The following is a 23512-nucleotide window of genomic DNA, read 5'->3' on the forward strand; positions in this document are numbered from 1 at the left end:
ACACTCTGATCTGATTTCCCAAACGCGTCAAAAGAAGTATAATTTTTAAATAAATATATATATTTATATTATCCATTTATGATATTGGAAATTTGACATCTGCAAGTGATTGTTTTGTGTGAAACACGATAACGCATTTATTTTATTGGTTTAGAAATTGGAATTTTTTTTGAACATGGAAAACATGCTTTATAACAAAATGCCATCAAAATCTCATTGTTGGTCAAAAGTGCAGTTAGCTTGTTTGCAGATTAAGTAGTCGCATTGTATTCTGTATCAAGAAAATTACTCATCTTTATCCATCTACACCACTGCTTCCTTTATCACCTCATCACCTTCTCCCATTCGATCCATAGATGTGAATGTGCTTTATGTTTGTGTTTGGTTTAATTAAACGTGATACCGTACCACCCTTGAAATGTATTTCATCAGGGTGTCTGCCGCCAAATTCTTCGATACGATTTTGTGATAGATGAATGCCTTCGTAGCGTCCTGCATCCATTGTTTCACCTTGTTTGTGTGCATAATGAGTGAAGACGCATTGTGCTGGTGCTCGCAAATTACCTTTTGTTCAGGAGAATTTAAGGCAAATAAATCAGGGACGGCATTACGAGTTGCAAAGTATTATTAATGTTTTGTTTCCACCCGGCGTACGCGCGGCGGAAGCAGGGTTGCCACCTCTCGCGTGCGATTTCTGGGAAATCGATCCTGCTCCCGGCATAGGTAGAATTCTGGGAAGTGGATAGTTTCGGAAATTGCCATAAGGTAGACCTCGATTATTTTGGTTTGTTATGTCGGGTTTATGGAATGGTGAAATCAAATATTTGTATAGTGAGAAATTGGGTAAACTTACTCAGTAGGTAAATTAACAACATATCATTGTATTAACGAAATATTGAATAATAATATTAATATTATAATTAAAGTCAATTAATTACTAAACTAAAGATTTTAAAATTATTATTAGCAAGCGCAAGTACATTATAACTAAAACTTGGAGAGATCCTGACACCGGTTAGTAATTCGGGTAGGTAACTAATACTTTGATTTTAAATAATATTTAAAATAATAATACACGGCTCTCGTGGTGCAGTACGCAAGGCGCTGGCCTTCCATCACGGAGTTCTGGGTCCGATTCCCAGTGAGGTCAAAAATATATTTACATAATCTAATATGTAAATTCCTCAAGCCTGGGAGTTTTACCACTATTATTGGGCTTCACGAGCTGTTGTGGTGTTTAATAAAGAAACAAATAATAATAATAATAATAAAAAAAAATCAAAGTTCGGCTTTTATATTATAAAAGCCGAATGCCAAAAATGTTCCACAATTTAAAAGGCGCTTCGGAGAGAATTGGTAACACTATTTGTTAATTTTATAAAATTTAGATTTAGTCGGTAGAGCAAGTACCTAGAACAAGGTAGAGTTTCATATTTTTTTCCAAATGATTTTTTGAAATAGTATAGTAGAGCTACACTCGTACCAATCACTTTTCCACGTTTACCGTTGATAACAAGTTGTAAAATTCTTACTTTTGTTGTATCAAAATGAAGCTAGAGTAGCGTTGTTTTATGGTTTTGATACTACGTAGAACTAATCGAAATGTAGCGTCCGGTCCAAGTCATGTCCATGGCAGGCCTTGGAACAGAGCACACAAAAATTACTCATTTATACAATGTTGTCCAGCAATGCATTTACTTTGACTTGAAAATACAAAAGTCGATTGTCAATAAGTAACGCAATTTAGAAAGTGCTTCAGTGAGTATTGTAAAAACTGTTAGATAGTACACGTATATCTTAGTGGTCAGTGCACATGGGTGCGAATCACGGGGCGCAGGTTCGAATCGTGATGGGTGTCGTATTTGTCAAAAAGATTTTTTTTATATTCTCGGTTTCAAATTATGTATGTTCATTGAAAGAATGTTACATTCCTAAATCTTGTAAATTATTCGTTGAAAAAATAAAAATAATAAAATAATAAATAAATAATAAAAAAAAAAAAATTTAGAAAATGATATGAAATCGTATAATTATTGTTATTTGAAATCTTGAATAAAATAATGCGTTTTCAAATTCGAATAGTTATAATATTTGAAAATATCCCTTATGATATTGATATATCTTATCAGTTCTACCACCTATCAAGGTAATATTGATATACTTAATCAGTTTAAAATGCCTGTATTTATGCACAAATAAAATCATCCATATTAGTTACATTGGCCACAGCATTATCCAGTGCGTCTTATCAATAAAAAGTATCCACATTTCCTACAAATACATGCCATCCTTTATAAAGCAGGGTGGATTTCCTGAGAGCCTTACGAGGCATTACTTAAAGCCCACACAAATAGATTCTCACAACATTGCCCATGTTAGCAGCAAAGTAGTAAATCGATGGCATATTTTTTACATTTTTATCTGGAAATCAACTTGAACTCTTCGTAGTTGATAGGACAAGTAATAAAATATATTATAGGCAAGTGACGAAAGTGCTATTTCGGCATAGTCAAATATAACGGGTTCTACAGTATTAGATATGCATTGTTGCCATGCTACTTTTTATAAAGCGTATACCTAAAAGAACTTGAGGTTTTAGGATCTACATGATTGTTTATGAACTGTTTTGAGTAGCAGTCAATAGATTGAAGATCGCTCTGATGGTGGAGAAAAAAAATGTGTAAGAATTATAAATACAATAAAAATATGATTAGGTTGTTTTTGTTTCTACGTAAGTTAAATGTTTCTATTTAAATTATGACGTGATAACCCTAGCCAGGATTCGTAACAAAAACAGATCCGTCCAATATTGAAAATAAACTGCCCCCTGACAGAGTGAAAGAATCTCGCTTCGCGCAATTTCGGCAGTTAGGCGTTTGTAACTTTTTCAATATTTTTGAAAATATCAAATTATCATTTATTAACTCTTTCGTTCTTTGCTTGTCAGTCTACTGGATTTAAAAAAAATGGTACTCTTAAATGGGGCCATCATTATCTGTATTAATTGATTGTTTAATTGAACATACATAATTTGAAAACATCTCATATATTACATACCCATGTTTTTTTAATTATAAATGTATATTAGCAACCTATTTTACCACGTTTTTATTAACTCGTATTCTTGTTTGTTGTGTACAATTTTTTTCTACGTTTCACTATTTTTTACCACGTTTTTCGTATTCTTGTTTGTCCGGTGGTTGTTTGTTAATATAAATCTTGCAATCGATTTTTTTAACTAACTTCCCAACAAGCTAGACATTTGAAACTTTTAGAATATATCAGAACACGATGACAATGCATTCTTTTAATTTTTAGCAATCTTTAAGCAGAATTGAATTCATTTTCAGTTTATTCTGTTTTGTATGGAAAGTTATTTCGGAAAAAAAATCGTAAAAAGTAAAACACTATTATTGGTTGCTAAGGGGGTCCTAGCAACTAAATTATTAATATATACGTGCGTTACTATGGAAATCAATATGAAATGTCGAAATGACATTTCAGTATTCCATAATATTTATTCAGTATTTCTATCAAGTACAAAAAAAGTATTTATTAATACATAGAATTGTCAAGTTTATATGATTCAACAGAAAATTTAAAAACGTGGTATATAAAAAATTCTTTTTATCTTGTTATTATTTTTACATAATATTCTTTAGATTTGTAAGAACACTCGATATGAAAGCAAGCAATATTAATGGTGTTGTTTTCCTTTAATTTCCAGATGCACTCGTGGTGACTACTTGAAGCTGTATCCTCACGTTGAGCGTGGAGAAGTCAATGAATACAGCGAAGGCGCTGGTGCATTGTGTGGAGGGCGAGCAGACGTTCCTCCGACCCTCTACTCATCGGCCAGAGCCCTGGTGCTGGAGTTTCACTCCACTCCAGCTCCTACGTATGTCAATTCATCTGGTTTTCTGGGCCACTTCAAGTTTATTGACAGAAGTAAGTGATGCCATAATTTTTAACATTCTGTTATATCCTGTTATTGTCGATTCGCGTGGTTTTTGGATACTTTTTAGGTACATATATCATTTCGTCTCTTCTTCTTCTTGGTCGTGCACTCATGGCTGAGGATCGTGACCACATTTAAATTTCGCCATCCTTTGAGCGACCAAGACTTTCCATCCTTCTCGATCTTCCACTTCTCTCAGGGCAGAATGGATGGTGCCCCCAGTCAGCTCTTTCACTTGGTCGCTCCATCGCGCAGACGCTCTTCCTCTGCTTCGCCTTCCCTGGAGGCTACTTAAAACTACCAGTCTCTCCAGGTTGTCCGGTCCGCGCCTGACAATATGTCCAAAAAACTGCAGAATTCTTCTCAGACATATCGTCGAGAGCCGTTCCTTTATCTTCAGTCCCTGGATGATTGACTGGTTCGTCCTGTGCTCCGTCCAAGAAATGCGAAGCATTCGGCGCCAACACCACATCTCAAAGGCATCAATTGCCTTCCGTTCTCTTCATTTCGTCTACCCTCTACTAATTGATGGATGAAGATCTCTGGATATTTTTTTACGTAACTCTTTTGTAATAATAACCGTTATTTTATATGTATTGCCATCATTCCGGGTAATTTTAGCCATCCTCATGGATTTTTTTTTTATTTATTAAGGCTATACCTCAGTTGAGGCATGGTCTAAAAAGAACATGGCTAGGCGATGTGCGGATTGCGAGTCACGGGTGCAAATGACGCATGCCGAACGAAATATAATTTGTCATATAAAACCAACATGCGTCCATTTAATGTTCTATTAGTAACAATAATAATATATTCATTGTCATGTTTTCTTTTTCAAGTAAATGGGTAACGTTTTTAGTCATCTTTACACGATTTAAGAATTAATACCCCCGTCGCCATCATGAAACAAATTGACGTATTGACACCTCGATGTTCGCTCTCCGAATGCCAGCGAGTCCAAAATTTCGTCGCGCCTATAATTGAAAATTATGTGCCGTTTCACTGATGTATCGTTTTAATAACCATGTCATTGCTTACAAGGTGATTGATAATAATTTTGAACAATCACAAACACCCAGGCTTTGATAAAATCATATAATTATATTTTATCCTCACTGGGAATCGATCCTAGAGCTTCCGGATGGAAGGCCAGCGTCTTAAGCACTGCACTATGAGAGCCACCCGTCCTCATGGATTAAATGTACCTAAATCAGTCGACATTATATAAAACTAACTAATTTTAAACTTTATATATACACTTGGTCCATTGACAATGTGTTTAGCAAAAAAATAATTACATATTATATAATTTGAAATCACCTCAGTAAGATAATTATAAAGAAAAAAATCTTGGGAAAAATACAACGCCGGGTGGGACTCAAACTAGCAACCATCGGATTTCGATTAATCTGCTTTACCAATTGATCTACCTGCGTTCTGCCTAATAACGTCAAACTGTCACTTATAACTGAAGCGCGTTACAAATTTCGCTTATAATTAACGAAGTTTGGTAAACGCTTTAGTGGCATGACTATTAGTTAATTACGTCTTAATTAAGTATGGTCCTGGCAGCTGAATTCGTAACACACATTGACAGGAATCTAATGGAAGTGGGTTTGAGTTCCGCCCGGCGTCGTATTTTTTTTATTATAACGTTTTTATTGGGTCGTATTCTTATTTGTCCGGTGGTTGTTTATCCAGTACAAATCTTGCAATCGATTTTTAACTAACTTCCCGACTAGCTAGACATTTGAAATTTTTTGAATATATCAGAACGCGATACCAATGCATGCATTTAATACTTTTAGCCATTTTTAATCAGAATTGAATTCATTTTCAGTTAATTCTGTTTTGTATGAAAAGTTATTTTGGAAGAAATCCGTAATCCAACCCACTATTATTGGTTGCTAGGGGGTGGTCCTAGCAACTAAATTATTAATATATACGTGCGTTACTATGGAAATCAATATGACATGTCAAAATAACTTTTCAGTATTATTTCTATCAAGTACAATTTTTTTTGATCGTTTAAGCTAGTCAAGTCAAGTTTATATGATTCAACAGAAAATTTAAAAACGTTGTATATAAAAAGTTCTTTTTATCTTGTAATTATTTTCATATTTTTTCAGCATGCATGTTTCTGATATATTTTTTTTAAACATTTGAGTTCAAAAAAGAATGTAACATTCTCAAATCATGAATAAAAAAATATTTAATTATATTTTCCGTATTTTTTTCAAAAATCTTAAAAAGCAAAATACTGCACAGTATTAAATAGATAAATAAAAAATATTAGTTTTTATAAATATATAATAGTTTAATTCGTGGTTTTTGTCGAGTTATATAAATAAATGCACAGCAGTTGGATAATAACATAATATCACCTGAATTATTTCTATCGGTGCAACACTCCATCAAATAACTATGACGCGTACCTACGTACTAAAATCTCAAAATGTTTTATTTAGTTTGAATAATACTATACTTAATACATTTTTAACACTGCCAATAACAGAGGATTTGGATCGCCTATGTGAAGCCCTATTGGTGTATTAAAACATACTACAATATAGCACTATTTTATTTACTCAGTTAAACTTTCACTAGACTAAAATTATGAATACAATTGCTATTTATTAGGTCTAGGACTGTCTAGGACGATTCGGAGCTGGAACAACTGGGCGCCAATTCGAAATTCGAAAATAAATAGACGTTTGTGAATTATACCTATGTAGGTACTTTTAAAATATATATTTAATATTATTATTTATATTTTAATTATGATATTATAATTTAATACTTGGAGAGAATTAACATAAATAATGACTTTATTGAGCATATGTTCTAGTTTCGACGAGAGAAGAGTAGTTATTTTATTTTTATTGCCTCAGGCATGATAATTCGTAATCCACGATAAAAAACATTATTTTAAGAGCAAAGTGAATTAAAACTACTAAGAAATAAGATAGAAACTGATTAAAATTTCTCGTCTACTTTCTGTATAAATCGTAACGAACATCTATTTATTTCATTCGACAGTGTGGCGCCCAGTTGTCTCATTTCTTATTTATTTCATTGAGAGTTATAATTAATTCTATTATATAAATTCAATTGTAATAATGTTATATTCATATGTAATTTTATATGGTGGTGTAATATTTTATAAGATTACCTAAGACAAATAAATAGATGAGAGATGTCCTGAAAATATTATCTATGTAGATATTTAACAGTGTTTGAAGTTTGGGAACGAGCAGAATTGGCTGCGTCCTATAGAGAAAAGCTCTTCTAAAAAGCTTTGTGTTTAAAGTTTTAAATGTTCCTCAATAAAAGCGTTTCCCGGTAGGAAAGAAGGATTTAAATGAAAGTTTTTGCAGGATGCTCAGAAAATAAAACTGTCGTTAAGATTAAATGGATAGCCACTTTTGCTATACACTATAGAAACAAAATGGAAAACCCTTTTCGGAAACTGGTCTGTGCTATGTTTTAAGCTGTCTATCTGACGTCACTACATTAGGGCTATACTGCCATTCAGTGTGATAGGTACTTAAGATACGCGTAAAATAGCTGAATAATTAACTTTTTATGAATATTTAAGTAGGTATTCTTCAAGATTCGATAATATTATGTAGTATGTATATGTTTTTAAAATCTTGTATAGATGTGACATCAAGTCACGTTATCCAACACTTAGACATTTGCTGTAGGTATATTCTACAGCAACCCCAAAGCAAATAGGTGGCAAAAAATTTAAAGATAGTGACATGGAGGAGTTTATGTGGGAGGATTTATTTTCACTTTAGTTAAAACCACAGAATCGGGAAAATTAAATGTTATAAGCCGCACTTTTTTATATTGTACAACTGAATTTAAATATCATTTATTTATAGGATGGTTTTATTTTTAAAATAGAAACACTTTCGATTTTAGTATTTATTCCGAGTTCACAGAGATTAACCAACAATAACATAGATTACTTCAGACGGTACACGAAATCAGATTAACAAAATAATATGACTCGCCCGACCAAATAACCAGATGAACTTGCCAAAGGATTAGTTCAGTTCAGGTAGGTATCACATTTGATAACTAGATACCGCACTCGTCACTAGAAACGAATTTCGGAGTCAACATAGGGTTAAATCCTCATCAATCTACATAGTGCTTGCGGCGTCCACTCAATGGGCAGCGCCATCAATGGATCTCTTTTCGAAGTCACCCCGCTAAACATAGAGTTAAAACGTAATCTGTCTACATAGCGCTTGTGGTGTTCAATCGATGGGTCGCGCCATCTATAGGTCTTTTTTCGTAGTCATGCCGCTATAGATTTTTATTAATTTTAATGTTATTCGCTTTTTTCTAAGTATTTACTAATATTTTTCTATAAATAAGATATAATGTATATTTGCGGTCATAATTAAATATGACTGCTTGATGTTTTTTGCGATTATTTCAAAGTGGTGGAATATGGAGATTTTTTTTTTAGAATCATTAATAACCATGTTCTTGCTTTTTCGTACAAGTTGGTTGGTAGTAATTTTGAACAATCACAAACGCTCAGGCTTTGAGAAAAACACATAAATGTTTTTGTCATGACCGGGAATCGAACCCAGAACTCTCGGGTGGAAGGCCAGCGCCTTACCCACTGCACCACGAGAGCCGCCTGGAATATGGAGATTGCTTTAAAACTAATATGCTAAATTGTTCTATACGTGTATGAATTCTATTATGAAACATGATATTATTACTATATTATAAAACTTTTATATTTTTTTAAAACCCAATTAAATTTGAGATTAGATTGACAAAGTTTTTAATGAAACTTTCTCATATAATAAAAGATGTCAGACAACAGCAAATATTTTATTGTAGTAATAATTTAAGATCTCTTATTTATTATTTACATTTAAAATGTATCTAGGCTAATCTTTGTTTAACTTATTCTGTGTTCATAACGGTACCTATTGACTAAATGGGCCAAGTTTTCCTACGTTAGTAACTTTTATGACTTTTTATAGACTACATAAGGTTGATCTTTTGTTGTTGCCTGTTTTAATATATTTTCAACAGTTTATTTTATTGTGCGTGTATATTTTCCCCCAATTAAATTAACGTTTATGTGGTAGAAATTCAGTATAATGATTTTAAAACAGATTTTTATATTAATAATTGCTTTGTTGTTTTTATTTAATAAAACGCAATTTTTTTATAGTACTTATTCCACTTTAATCAATATATTAGGACAGGTTTCGTCCGCCTCAGTGGAACAATGGAAAAACAACAATACAATGCAGTTCCACCATGAATTGACAGTTAACAAAATAAAAGAAATTATTAATTGCTTTCACGATTAATACTCAACATATTATTATTGTTTCTATAGTGTCTTAAAGTGGTGGTGTTAGTATATAGACAAAGACTAGCACTATATTGAGTGTTGTTGTAGTTATAAACTATAATAACTATAATGAGTGTTGTTGTAGTTATAAACTATAATAACTATAATGAGTGTTGTTGTAGTTATAAACTATAATAACTATAATGAGTGTTGTTATAATATACAACAACAGTCAATAAGTAGTACCAGTCTTGCTACTATATATAATACTGACACCACCACTAGAGAATCCAATCCCGAGCCAAAATTCTGATCCCGGGATTTCGGGATTACAATTTGACAATCCCGGGATTGGCATTTTTTTCCATTGTTAATATATTTTTTTTATATTTTACAAATAACATTGATAAAATCGGTCAAAAATAAATCTAGTATAATTTATACTATTTAAGACATTTATTGTTAATATTGTATATCTACGTTCAATCTTAGAAATACATAAGTTTAATAGAGTTAATAATATTGCAATATAAATAATAATGTGAATTTAATATGAGATTGCTGTTTCTGATAGTGAAGACTTAATGAATGGATTAGCGAGACTTAAAATAGTAAAGCAAATAATCATGGTGTACGTATGGCCTTTCCGCTTCATAAATATAATTATTCAGCCAAATATGAAACTACCGTAAAACGTATGAGATCATGGTGGAATTACTTTGTTAAAAGTGCGAAGCATTGTTTTTTCTAATATTTCTCATTTTTATTAATTTACTTATGTGAAAAAATAAAATGAATCGGCAACTTACACATGGAAATCAAACTTCATTCAAACTCAGTTTATTTCTAATATAGTTATTTGTTATTAAAAGTATTTTTTTCTGTTATATTTTCGTTTTTATTTTATTTTCCATAAAAAATGATAAAAAAATCAATCCCGAAAGTTTCGGGATTATGTTTACCAATCCCGGGATTCATAGGTATCGAAAATAGTTCGGGATCCCGGGATTGGAATCCCTAACCACCACTCTTAGATACTACAAAAACAACATTAGCATGTTGTGAATTAATTAATCGTAAAAGCAATTCACTACGAGGATGGTACTATGGTAACACTCACGCAAAACTCACTATGGTGCCAATTTTAAAATACACGATAGTTAACATTGTATACTATTATTCATTCGAGTAACCTATTAAATGTAACAATTACAGTGAACATTGGATTGATATTAAACCCCTATGACGTATATTATGACAATATCGAGGATATACTTGCAGAACGCATTAAGTGAGTTTTTGCTGTTTTTCTGTTTTAAATGCCAAAATTTTTAGAATTTTACGCTCTACGTTCTGGTAAAACGCACTTAGTCATAGGATATACTGGTAAGAAAATAGAAACTGCATTAAGTCATATTGTTATTTTTTTATACTGACAGAAAGCATTATATGACCTATAATGCGTTCTGTGTGTACAAAATACAGGACTTGTAACATGGCATATGCATTAAGTATGACATAATGCATTCTGTCAGTACAAATTTTGTCAATTGATGTCACCATAGGGCATAGGCCATACCTTTGCAATTTTAATTCATCTGTCTTTAGTGATTAGTGAAACAATACATTGAACCATTTGAAGAATTTATTAGAATGGCTTCGTCTCAAAGAGCAAAACATAATATATTAAAGATGTGTTGGAGTTGTTCTTATGATCGCAAAAAAGATTACATTCTAAAAAATGTTGAGATTAAAATTCCCGTTGATAGAAAACCAAGGAATGAAAAAAGGAAATCCAGACTAAACTCAAGAGTTATTTCTTTTTCAAGATTGGACAAAAAGTCAGAGTCTGAATTTTTTTTAGAGTACTTTACACATTTTAAATAGATCAGTAATTCACGCATTTAAAGGACAAGAAGACGTGGGAGTACAGTTTACGTTACACGATCGTAGAGGTAAACATCCCCCTATTCACAAAACAAGCAATGAGAATTTAATCCATATAAAGTCTCACATAGAATCCTTCCCGTTTATGGAGAGTCACTACACGAGAAAGGACATATATATATATATAAGGTAATATTTAGACAGTAAATTAACAATTTGCAAAATGTATAGCCTGTGTAAAGACTATTGCACAGAAAAAGGCGTATCACCAGTGACACAGATAACCTATCGTAGAGTGTTCGTTTTTCAAACCAAAAAAGGACCAGTGCACATTTTGTAATAAATACAAAGTAAGTTGCCCCGAAGACAACATCATAATGGAAGAGGATTTTCAGAGTCATTTGAATAGGAAAAATGAATGTCATTCTGAAATAGAAAAGGATAAGGATATGTCCAATAATGATTCCTTATTCATGACTGTAACATACGATCTTCAGAGTGTGTTACATATTATACCATCCACAGAGGTTTCACTGCTCTATTATAAAAGAAAATTAAATATGTTTAACTTAACTATTTACGAAGGTCCAATGCCGAATAAAGGATTTTGTTTGGCTTGGACCGAAATAAATGGAAAGCGAGGGAGTTGCAAAATAGGAACTTGTCTCATGTGGTATCTCAAGCAGCTTCCATCGAGTGTAACTGAAATATCTTTCTTCTCCGATACATGCGGAGGCCATAATAGAATTTTGCAAGTATCTGCTCTTTTCTTGAATCTATGGAATGCGATTCTATGCATAGTGCCATAGAAAACAGGCAAAAGTTTGCGTCGATTTATTGTGCCAATGACTGGTTAAATGATGTTTGAATGTCTCGTTTCATTTCGAAAAAGAAACCATACGAAGCAAGCGAGCTAAAATATACTGACTTTTATAACCTCAAATTTTTATCGAATCAGTTAGGTAATAAAAAATAAAAACTTGGTGTAAATTGGCTAAAAATTAAATGTCTTAAATATGAAAAGGAAAAACCATTTACCATTCAATATAAATATAATTTTAGTGATGTGTACGAAACAATAAACGTTTTAAAAATTAGAAATGCTTCGCGTATCAACCAAATTTGTTTTGTAGAAATCGAAAACATTCCGCAATTATAATATAAAAATCCATTAAAAATAAGTTGTGCCAAAAAAAAGGATTTGTGTGAAAAAAGTGTAATACCGGACATTTTTCATTGGTGGTTTCAACAGTTATCTGCCGAGAATAACAGCCATCCAGACTTACTTCCGGAGCCCAATATAAATGATTCCAATGCCGAAAACGATGCATAATAATCAACATTTTTTTAAAATATTAATACTGATACTAATCTAATTGTTTTCATGTATGGGTGTAAAGTGCAAGGAAATGCAAATAATGTCAATCAGAATTAAGACTAGTCGTAATATGTGACATACTATTTAATCTGCATACCCTTCAGAGATATGTTATTGTAGTTTACGGTGAATAATTTAATTTCAAAAAAATCTGTTTAAAAATTATTGTGATTTATTATTATTTTCATTGTATTTTTTCTATATTTTTCTAATTTTAAATAAACAATGTTTAACATTAATGATATTATTTTCATTCAAAGTATTATTTTAATTTATATTATACCAATCTAATCATTGCATTGTTATCATTTATCTAATAATACGTCGAAGTTAGCGAATAGTTACTGACAGAATGCATTATGTCAGCGGTCACATTACAATTACATTTTTAAAAAAATATCCATACAACTTATCAACATCAAATCTTTTGTTTTGTATGCCAAAAAGGTTATTCTTTATAATGTAGAAAAAAAATATATAAATCATAAAACATTGTACGCGGGAGAAAGCTTTGAAAAAAAATTTTAGCTCTTAATGCGATTATCTCAGAACTTGTTTTAATGACTTAATGCGTTCTGTCAGTATACCCTCGATATATACCTATATATTAATTGAATATACCCTGGGTTATTTCATTTTTAATTTGGCGTTTTAATGAATCAAAAAACGTTGTGACCCAAACAAGACTCCAAAACTTTTCATTTAGTCTGATAGAGGAAAATTGCAAAGCTTTTAAAAAGCTCAAAATTGGCTTAATGTCACTATTGGTCGCAACGAGCAGCGTATATTTCTTCTACCGCCAACCTCAAAAGCTGCCTCCAGCGATAGTTAACGGGACAATGGCAAAACGTCTACTAAAGCACTTTGAACTTTCGGTTCGCTGGATATAGACCCAGACGAATCAAGCGGACAAAGCGCTATGTAGATAGACACACGGTGTTACAAATTAAAAGCTCGTAACTGTAAAAATATTTCTAAAGATAATTACTCTGCATAAAACAAATTGAGCACTAAAGATTTATAAGAAAAATCTACTTTTATGCAAATAGATCGTTTATATTGGAGGTAAAGCTCATTAATAATAGTTCAGTCATATTAGGGTGAAATAATCAACCCCTTACCTGGACATAATTTTTAAGACTCTATTTATAGTCATGCTGCAGCACTGCATTGAGTGTTAAGATTATAGTGGTAGTTATTGCTTATCTGACACTTTTATATGCTTAGCAGTACACTTTTACACTTTTATATGCTTAGCAGTAGCGAAGGGTGGAGGTAGGCTATTAAGATCCGCCATAAACGTGCACATTAAATTTTGCTAGTTACACGTATTTGTTTTTACTGAACTAAGATTACAATTATTTACAGATGGTATTGGTTAGTTTTTAAAAATCAATTAAGCCCTGCCTAACCAAACCATAATAGATAATAGTAAAAAGTACACGTAATATATACAGGGTAGCAAATGGTTGTGTTGATGGGGGGCTGGGGGGAAAATAGCCAAATTGTCTGACGTCGTATATGGACGGTCCCTTAAAAGTTTCAAAAAAATATCCCGATTACTTGATAATTTTGTAAAAATAATTGTACTAAATATAAATAGGGGAGACCGAGGTGGCTGTTAACAATGTATAGTAATAGTTCCTAGTAATAACGTCATGTCAAATCGACATTCATGCATGCTGCCCTACGGCAGCAATTTTGAACATTGGTGGATGATTTTAAATTTTTCAGTCATATCTAAAGAACGGATGAAAATTTAAAAAAATATCAACCAACAGTTATAAATTCTGCAATTTTGATCGTATCTGTAATTGTTGTCGAGTTTTAGGATTCACAATGCTGAAATGGACGTTGCTTTAGTTTTTTAGTTTAGGTAGAGATACGTCTAGTTTTAGTGACCAATATTAGAGAGTAAGTAGGTACTATAAAGAAAATGTTTGTGGTCGACATATAACGTATACCTATCCCATTTTAAATGGATATAGCTTGAAGGCTGCATAACGAGATAATATACTGGATGTGTTGGTTGGTGGATTAAGAATTTAAGAGGGGGGGGGGGGTTACATACGATGCCAGACACTGACCTGTTATGTTGAGAGGGCTGGCGGGCTGGTAAACGGACGGTTCGGAATGTCACTTTTACGGTTTCACTTTTGTTTTGGGATAAATGATGATGACAAGTTTAGGATGGATGATTGACGCGACGTTCGCATAAACCGTATCAGATTTAGAGCAACGAAAGTCAAACAGATGCATTTTGTATGAATTACTCTGTAGTTATCGCGGCCTTGTTCGTATTGGATCAGACAGAGCGCAATAGCTTTCACAAGCCTACGCGCTCGGCTGTCTTGGAGTAACGAAACTAAACTTTCATCACGGCCAATCATGACCCGTGACTGGTGGTCTTGTGACAATAATTGGGGATTTGAGGTTGGTAGAAAGATAGGATGAATGCGAATATAATTGGCCCAACCACATATTATTTTAATAAGTATTTTTTTTTAATTGAGACATTTATTTTCCTACATGAGCCGTTCGATGTAGATATACATAATATACTTCAAAATGTAATACAGACTGTAAATAAGTCTAAGAAATTCTTAATTTACCATACAATAGTTAATAACTCTTTCTGGGGTAAGTTGATTGATAAATTAAATAATCGTAAAATTTTATTTTATTTTAGAAACAGGTGAAACATAAATATTATATTCATTCTTATTTTATTTTTAACACTGACGACATTTTTATTTGAAACACACTGTACTTTGCAAGGTATCTATTCGCTCATTCAGCATACGTGTAGAATAATTATTAGTGTTTCGATGGTTTTCTAACAAATATAATGTACTAAATCTTTTTCTACGTTAATATTTATTATCTAGTAAAATGAGTTAGTTCAAGTGATTATTAATTACAATAAAATGTTTTTTTTACGTTTACATTAGTACCCACATTTATTATATAATAATATATCTACTTATATATCTTTTATTCAACGAATAATTCACAAAATTGAAGAGTGTACCATTCTATTTTTGGACATACATAATTTTGAAAACACCCATGAGAAAATGTAGCAAATAGAAAAAGTCTTTTTCGAAAAAAATAAGACACCCGGCAGGAATCAAACCTACATCTCTTGGGTTTCGCGCCGTCTACATTACCACTATGCTACGAATGCCATGCTTAATTGTGACAAATTTTAACTATTGGCCTTATTAATAATTGCTCATAAGCGCTCTCCAAATTGAGTTACGGTAGGCAATCGATTTTTGTATTTTAAATTAAAGTATTTATTACTTTTAATTACTATAAGTTTGGAGAGCTTATTTTTGTCGTTACAAGAATACAATAAACACAAATTTAAATACGATAGCGTGCGACTAATGGCTATAATCGCGGATACGGATGTACTGGTGAGATCAATGTGATCAAGAGATTGATTATATTAATGAACTGAGAGAATTAATTTGAGCGAAATGACGGTTGACTATGTTGAGTGAAGGACTCGGGACAATAATAGCTTGTCTCGTGATGATTTATACAAATACAAGAGATATTGTCGCAATTATTACAACATAACAAACCCTATTGATCTAATTGAAGATATACATACATATTTAAATGTTACACTTATTTAATGCTGAATGGTATGATTACTACATAGGTATTACATCCGTTACAAAGTTCGCAAATGCAGGAAAACATATAAAAAGCTGACGGCTCCCTAACTTATTCGAATGACGACGAGTTATATAAAAATAGTGCTCTTTTTTGTTGTCATAATAAAACCCTAGCAATTTAATTTAAAAGGTTTTGTGGTGCGTAAAATATTTCACCTAAAACTCCATGATAGATTAAAATATTTTTCATAACGATGTTTGACTACTTGCCACTATAGTAATTGTGGTGTGTGGAGTATTTAATTTTGAAAATATTCCAGTGAAAGAATTCCTCTATACGAATTCTTTATTGTGCGTCGTTTTTTTAGACATAATTTAAAAATGCTCGTTACATAACGATATCACCTAGTAGTAACTTTTTGTATGATAAAATATTTTATTAGAATTGTCTTTAGTTACTAACGCATAGCTGAATTATTTTTGAAAAGCATTCTCATTTTCAAAATTGAAATTATACATTTACGACGTTCACAACATGACATTTAAAAATTAAGAAATAGTATACTAAACAAAATAGACGAACTATAGTTGCTCGTAATTTCAATATTACGTCAAACAAAAAAAATATTTTCTTTTATATGGATACAATATTATTTGATTGATAAAAACAGTATTGTTTTTATGGTTGTTTTTTGTGTCTATTTTAATAATATTACAATATGATATTATGCATTTATTATGTTAATAGTTTGATGTATATTGCGGGCAAACACATTATGCGAGGAACGAATATTCAATTGATAATTTTTTTGTGAATTGCTAGATTAAAAGGTTTGATATCGACTTTCATCGTTGGTTGTATTTTGTGTAGATTTTACTATTTACCTACAGTAGTATTGGGAAAACAGTTTTCAGGATAAATACAAGTACACCGAATGAGCTAAGTATTTTCAGAATTCGGCGGCGCATTTTAGTGGACTGTAGTTTGAGATGATTATGGATATGGATACTGGAGGAGGGCGGTTTAAGCGGGAGTTGAACCACCTCGGTGTTTATCGGCTTTATAATTGGAGCAGGTTCCGGGTCATGCACGCACGCACTAGTATGCAAATGGTTCTTTATCACTTGCAGGGTACACTGGGGTTTTGGGGTTAATGATGACAGTCGAAAGGATACTTGTTTGATGAGTCACCCTGTATGCGTTTATAATGGTTGTTCAATCATCAGAGTCGGTATCACGGCTTGCCAGGTGTTTGGTTCACATAGTTTGTAATGAGAGTCGAATTGAATTATTGTTTAGATGACGGCCACACTGTAGCAAGTTGACACGGGCATGGTTTGCGAATAACTGCCTTTGTACCAATCACGGGCGACTGATGACTTGGTAAAAGTCAAGCGCCTGGACAACAACAATAAATGAGGATATAAGGTATGAGATATTAGGTACGGATTGGATTGGGATCATAATTGGCCAAACCGGAATTTATAAAATAACGCCCTCCTAAAACAGATATATTAATCCCCGACCATGTCCGATCCTAATAAGACCACATGGGCCTCCAAGGAGTGGAGGTTTGTATTAACAGATTTTGTTTTACAAGAAATGGATTTCAGCCACTTGCTCAACCTATTAGGTCCATACTCTGACTCATACACAAATTGAAAAACAATATGTGTAGGTACTTGCCAGACCCAGGTTTCGAACCTGGGACCCATGACGCTATAGGCCGAAGCTTAAGCTGCGCAGCCATCTATTAATACTCAGGTAAAATTCTACAACATCAGAAGATTTGGTCTTCAAAAAATGTTGGTTTATTTTAACTTCTTAACGACAAAAGATATCAAAAAGTAGGTACATGATAACATTGTTTGTATTTTTACAACGTTTTTATTAGCTCATATTCTTATTTGTCCGGTGGTTGTTTGTCCAGTACATTACATTTTGATCTCCATAGTAACCCACGTATATATTAATAATTGAGTTGCTAGGACCACCCTCTTAGCAACCAATAATAAGTCTTTTACTTTTTACCGAGTTTCTGAAATAACTTTCCATACAAAACAGAATTAGCTGAAAATGAATTCAATTCTGCTTAAAGATTGCTAAAAGTATTAAAAGAATGTATTGGCATCGTGTTCTGATATATTCTAAAAGTTTCAAATGTCTAGCTAGTCAGGAAGTTAGTTAAAAATCGATTGCAAGATTTGTACTGGACAAACAACTACCGGACAAACAAGAATACGAGCTAATTAAAACCCGAATGAAAAATGAAAATATGCAGCAGGTTTTTTTTACAAACATCTCATATAAATACAAGATAATTACTTTCTACGTCTAGCTAGACTGTCAAAGTATTGTAACATAATATGAAGAAGATTAACATTTCGAAATACATAATAATTATGCTCCATCATAGAGTAGAAAAATACCTGTAAAACTTCTGCCATATTATATATTTTTAATATTCAGTTTCATTCAAATGCTCTTGTATTCAATTTTGAAAGGAAACTGCATCCTTTCAAGAGTTATGCAACGAAGTTAATTTTGTCTTTTAATAAAGAACTTCTTTTCATGTTGTTCAATTTTACGGCATTCTTAATTGAAGCCATTACTCTTGCATCTCTTTCCTTTTCCTTCTCGCTTCCGCGGCAGACGCCAGTTTGCAGTTTATTGTGCGACAATTGCGGTTAGAGATGTTTAAATTGTATTGATACTACATTATTTTATTATCGATACTAAACTATTAGTCATAGTAATATAAATATGTACAAATTAAAAAAAAAACTACCAAAAGTTAGTAAGTCTCGAAATCATGTTATGGAGTATTTGCAATTTTAAATTTGAGATATCCTCTAAAATCAGGCATAAAACTAATTTCCTTGTGATTGATGTACATGTTATTAAAATATAAATACATAATCCGTTGGTAACTCTATATACCTAAATTATTGATATATCAATTTTTGGCAGTAACCTCACATTATAATAATAAATGTACATGTTAGAATTTTTTTTAGAAAAAAGGTTGAACAGTGTGGAACTCTAACTCACGTTTTCAACTTTATAAATGTGAATGATTTCGCCTCAAAGTTATCAATTATCTGCCTATGATTCATGTCAATTATTTCTTTTAGTAAATTTGTTTGGAACTTGATTAACGGAATTAACTGTAAATACCTCAATTATCGACATATCGACTTACCAACTTTTGGCAGCAATCCCACGAATGCAATAGTATATAAATTAAACTGGTATTTATCTGGTATTTATCTGGTATTTATAGTATTGGTTGATTTAATACTTTGGACGCGGAAGATGCACACGGCGCGTAATGACCAGGCGGCCGATCGATGTAATTAACGTGCATTTTAAAGGGAGCAATTAAAAAATCAATATCGACTCAGCAGCAAATGAGTTAAGTACTCAACTAGTTTGACTAAATTAGTATACGACTAATGAAATGAGGAGAATTAAATTTTGAATTAGTATATAATTGTATACGTTTATCAATATATGCGGCGAAGAATTTTGTGAGGTAAGAATTTTTCGCGAATAATTATGAGAAAATAAAAATTGGTGATTTTTTTTGGCGAAGAATTAAGGGGAAAAATTGTTGGCGAAGAATTCCTGACCAAAAATTCTTCGCAAAAAATTGTTGGCGAAGAATTTTTGAAAAGCTTAATAAATATCGGAGCTTTCTAAAGTCGTCTCATCTCTAGCAAGACTCCTGCGGCTTGCAGGAATGCACTTGTGCTTATTAAATCTGTGGGAGACGAGCGTCTACCATTCGCCGTCATACCATTATCTTCCCGCTTGTTTATTAACAAGCAGTTACCAATTCACTTATATTATATCTTTAATACCATTATTAACTTAACTTCTCCCGAGTGTATTATCCGGCGGAAGAGAGAAAATAGTTTCATCTACGCCGAGGAATCCTCAGAGCATTCATTAGATGAGGATATATTTTCTCTTTTTCTGCTCGTAATTAGGTTTTATCTCTTTTTCTTAAAAAGCTTACCCTGTTATAAAAGCTCCTTATCGGAATGGCGATATTATTTCATTTTAACTTAAAAGCTTTCTACATTTATAAATTTACCTACTGACATTCACTAAATGTAGTCTCCTTCGAGGAGTAGGCCGGAACCGGCTTCTGACAGTCTTAAAACAGAATAAACTATTTCTTATATTCAACGAATAATTCACAAGATGTTGAGAATATAACATTCCATATATTGAACATACATAACTTGAAAACATCTCACACATTATTACCCACTGGAAAAAATCATATTTAAAAAAATACGAAGCTCGACGGGATTTGGACCCGTATTACCACTGGTATCGCGCCAACTGTTGCATTAAGTAATTATGCTACAAGCGTCCTCTCTAATTGCGACAATTTAAGCTTGTAGGTCATACATGAAATGCTTTTGCTGTATATTTTTTTTTTATCAAAGGATCAACAATAATCGAACATAGTTATGCAGAAAGTAGCCAGTCCACAAAAAAATATAAAAATGAGATATGATATAGATCAGATGCGAGAAGGTTTTCTCTACGTTCTGCTGAAAATAGCCAAGCCGCAAACAAATTATTCTTGAAATAAAATAATACATATTATTTACAATTTTACATTCATTTTTAATATCATGTTGTTGCTAAAGTGCCATTATCTCAGCTCGACATTTTTGTGGACTGGCTACATTCTGCATAACTACGGTCAATTATTGATCATAGAGATATTGGTAAGCGTCGACATAAAAAAAATCCCTAATTACATATTGAAAAATCAGCACGTGGTCGGATCATGTCCATTTTAACATAGATATTTACCTAAATAAATTTAATTGATCATTAACTAAAAATACTTAAAATGTCGACATACTAACTACTTTTCTCTCGTAGGTGCATACACGTTTATAAATACAATAAAATCTATTTCCATATTATACAGTCCAATTTACAATACATTAGAATAATTTATTGTAGCCCACTATAACATTGAATTCTAAAATAAGATACAATATACATAATAATAATATACAGCGCCCAGCATCCCAAACTTTAACTATTCTAATGCTAGTATATTCTACTAAAATCACGAATATTATCCAAGTGATGTGTATAATTATTATGTCTCCACTGAATATCCAAGAATAACATGCCCTAATAAATACTTAATACGAGTCCCTTTCCATTCGGTTGTAAGTAATATTATTTGCCAGTATATAGGGTGAACTCTGCAGTTATCGGCCAAACGACAGTAAACAAAAGGATGGTGATTAAAAAAATCAAGTAAAATATGCGTAATAATGAACTAAAAGCAGTTTGCACATCACCACCTACTCATATGCGTATTAATTAGGCTGTATAAAAAGTATTAAGTATTAGTTTTAGCTCTGCAATTGGATGGTATTTTTGCATTTGAATTCCTGTATAATTTTAACATCATGTTGTCATTATTTTTATAATTACTCACCACATTTCCAATTCCATTCCAATTAACAAAAAATACCAATAGGCATATTTCCTGTAATTAGAAACAGAGAATAATTTTGAGATATTTTTCACGGTATGTTCGTTTATGTAAGATGTTATGTTAGAATTATCATAATATCATCATCATCAGCCTAGGTCAATCCACTGCTGGATGAAGGCCTCCCCAAGCTTTCTCCAACTCTCTCGGTCCTGTGTCGTTCGCTGCCACGTATTTCCGCCGAACTTTACCAGTTCGTCAATCCAGCAGCTTTTAGGGCGACCCTGTGGCCGTTTCGTACCCCTTGGGTACCATTGGATGACGGCATTTGTCCAGCGGCCGTCCTTTCGGCCAGCAATGTTCCCCGCCCATCTCCATTTCAGCCGTTTGGCAACGTCCATTACATCGCGTACTCTTGTCTGCTTTCTAATCCATTCATTTCTCTTACGGTCTTTTCGCGTGATGCCCAACATGCACGTCTCCATGCCTCGCTATGTGACTCTTAGCCTTTGGACATCTCTCGTGTTGAGGGTCCACGTCTCGCAGCCATAGGTGAGCACGGGTAGCACACATTGGTTAAACACCCTACGCTTAAGACATAATGGTAGGTCACTCTTGAAGATACTATTCAGACGTCCGAAAGCACTCCATCCCAGCTTTGTTCTTCGAGCAATTTCATCGTGCATGCTTACGTCTATGGACACCTGCTGTCCGAGATAGACGTAGCTTTTGACTTGCTCGAGTTGGATGCCAGAAATACAGATAATCGCACTTTTTTTTTCGGACCCTGCTATTTTCATAATATAATACAAACAAATATAAATATATATTTTTTTAGCATTACAGCAAGTTGTAAGGGTCAGTGATAGTGTGAAGTGAAATAGTAATATAAGTGAAATAATTATAAACACACAGTCTTTGATAAATCAAACACACATAAATATATTATGATTTTACCAGGTATTATAAATGGAACCCCTGTATGAAAGGCCAGCGCTTTATGTACTGGACTATAAAACGGCTTTCCTTTCGAGGGTACGCCACGCAGAACTTAGAACTGTATATTTAACTTTGAAGTCAAATCATTCTTGAATATAATAATAACCCTTCGATCATTTTAATACTTAGTTCTTCAATCGTCTACCCTACGGAATATTTTGAAAGGTACCCGCAAAAACTAAGTTCATCTACTGCTATCAATCTTCTTTTTTATTTACAATATTGTACTTACGTACTGTCGTTCTATTATTAAGTTTGAAGTAAATACGACGTGTATTGTTACTTCTTTGCGTATTGAGGTTACTTCATCTTCACCTATCGTGTCTCCCATGGCACTAGAAAGGTGTCAGAAAAAAGAGATGTGTATTTTTTACTACAGTCACCTCTAAGCTCTGAAACGTAGTCTCATGGGATCGATCAGTCAACTATGTAATATAGTGCCAAAGAAAAACTTTATACATAGTTTTATTTACTCAGGTTTCAATTGATGTTAGATTAGATTTTTTTATTTATCACTATAGTCTCTTGATAATTATTGTATTTTTAATAATTATTAATCTAAACTAAACACTTGATCGTAACAAAAAAAATGCTTTTAATACATCATCCTATTAAACCACGTTTTGCTGCTCCCACCATATGAGCACCGTGGCACCTAAGTATGTAGACTTGGTTACCATATAGTTACCATTTTGTAACAAAGCGCTTAAAATGTTGGGCTTCGTCATGCGTACTTCCCGGGTCTTTTCAGATGTTACGGTATTAAAACTTTTATTTAATTCTTTAGTTCGAAGCAGACTTGAGAGTGGGTCAATTGTTTGGTCACCGCATCAGTTGAAATAT

At 32.6% G+C, this 23512-nt stretch overlaps 1 protein-coding gene across 1 annotated transcript in view; it reads left to right on the forward strand.

Annotated features, from left to right (window-relative positions):
- The window catches only part of Sol1 (CUB domain-containing protein Sol1), a 1020319-nt gene that overhangs the window by 262225 nt on the left and 734582 nt on the right, over window positions 1-23512 (forward strand). Inside the window, exon 4 of the mRNA XM_085945617.1 lies at window positions 3728-3948. Coding sequence (XP_085801743.1) covers window positions 3728-3948 — 221 coding nt within the window. The remainder of the gene's footprint in view (window positions 1-3727; window positions 3949-23512) is intronic.

Source organism: Rhyacophila brunnea, unplaced genomic scaffold (genome assembly GCF_057557595.1).
Source record: "Rhyacophila brunnea isolate RB1 unplaced genomic scaffold, BYU_Rbru_1.0 scaffold_18, whole genome shotgun sequence".
Classification (NCBI taxonomy): domain Eukaryota; kingdom Metazoa; phylum Arthropoda; class Insecta; order Trichoptera; family Rhyacophilidae; genus Rhyacophila; species Rhyacophila brunnea.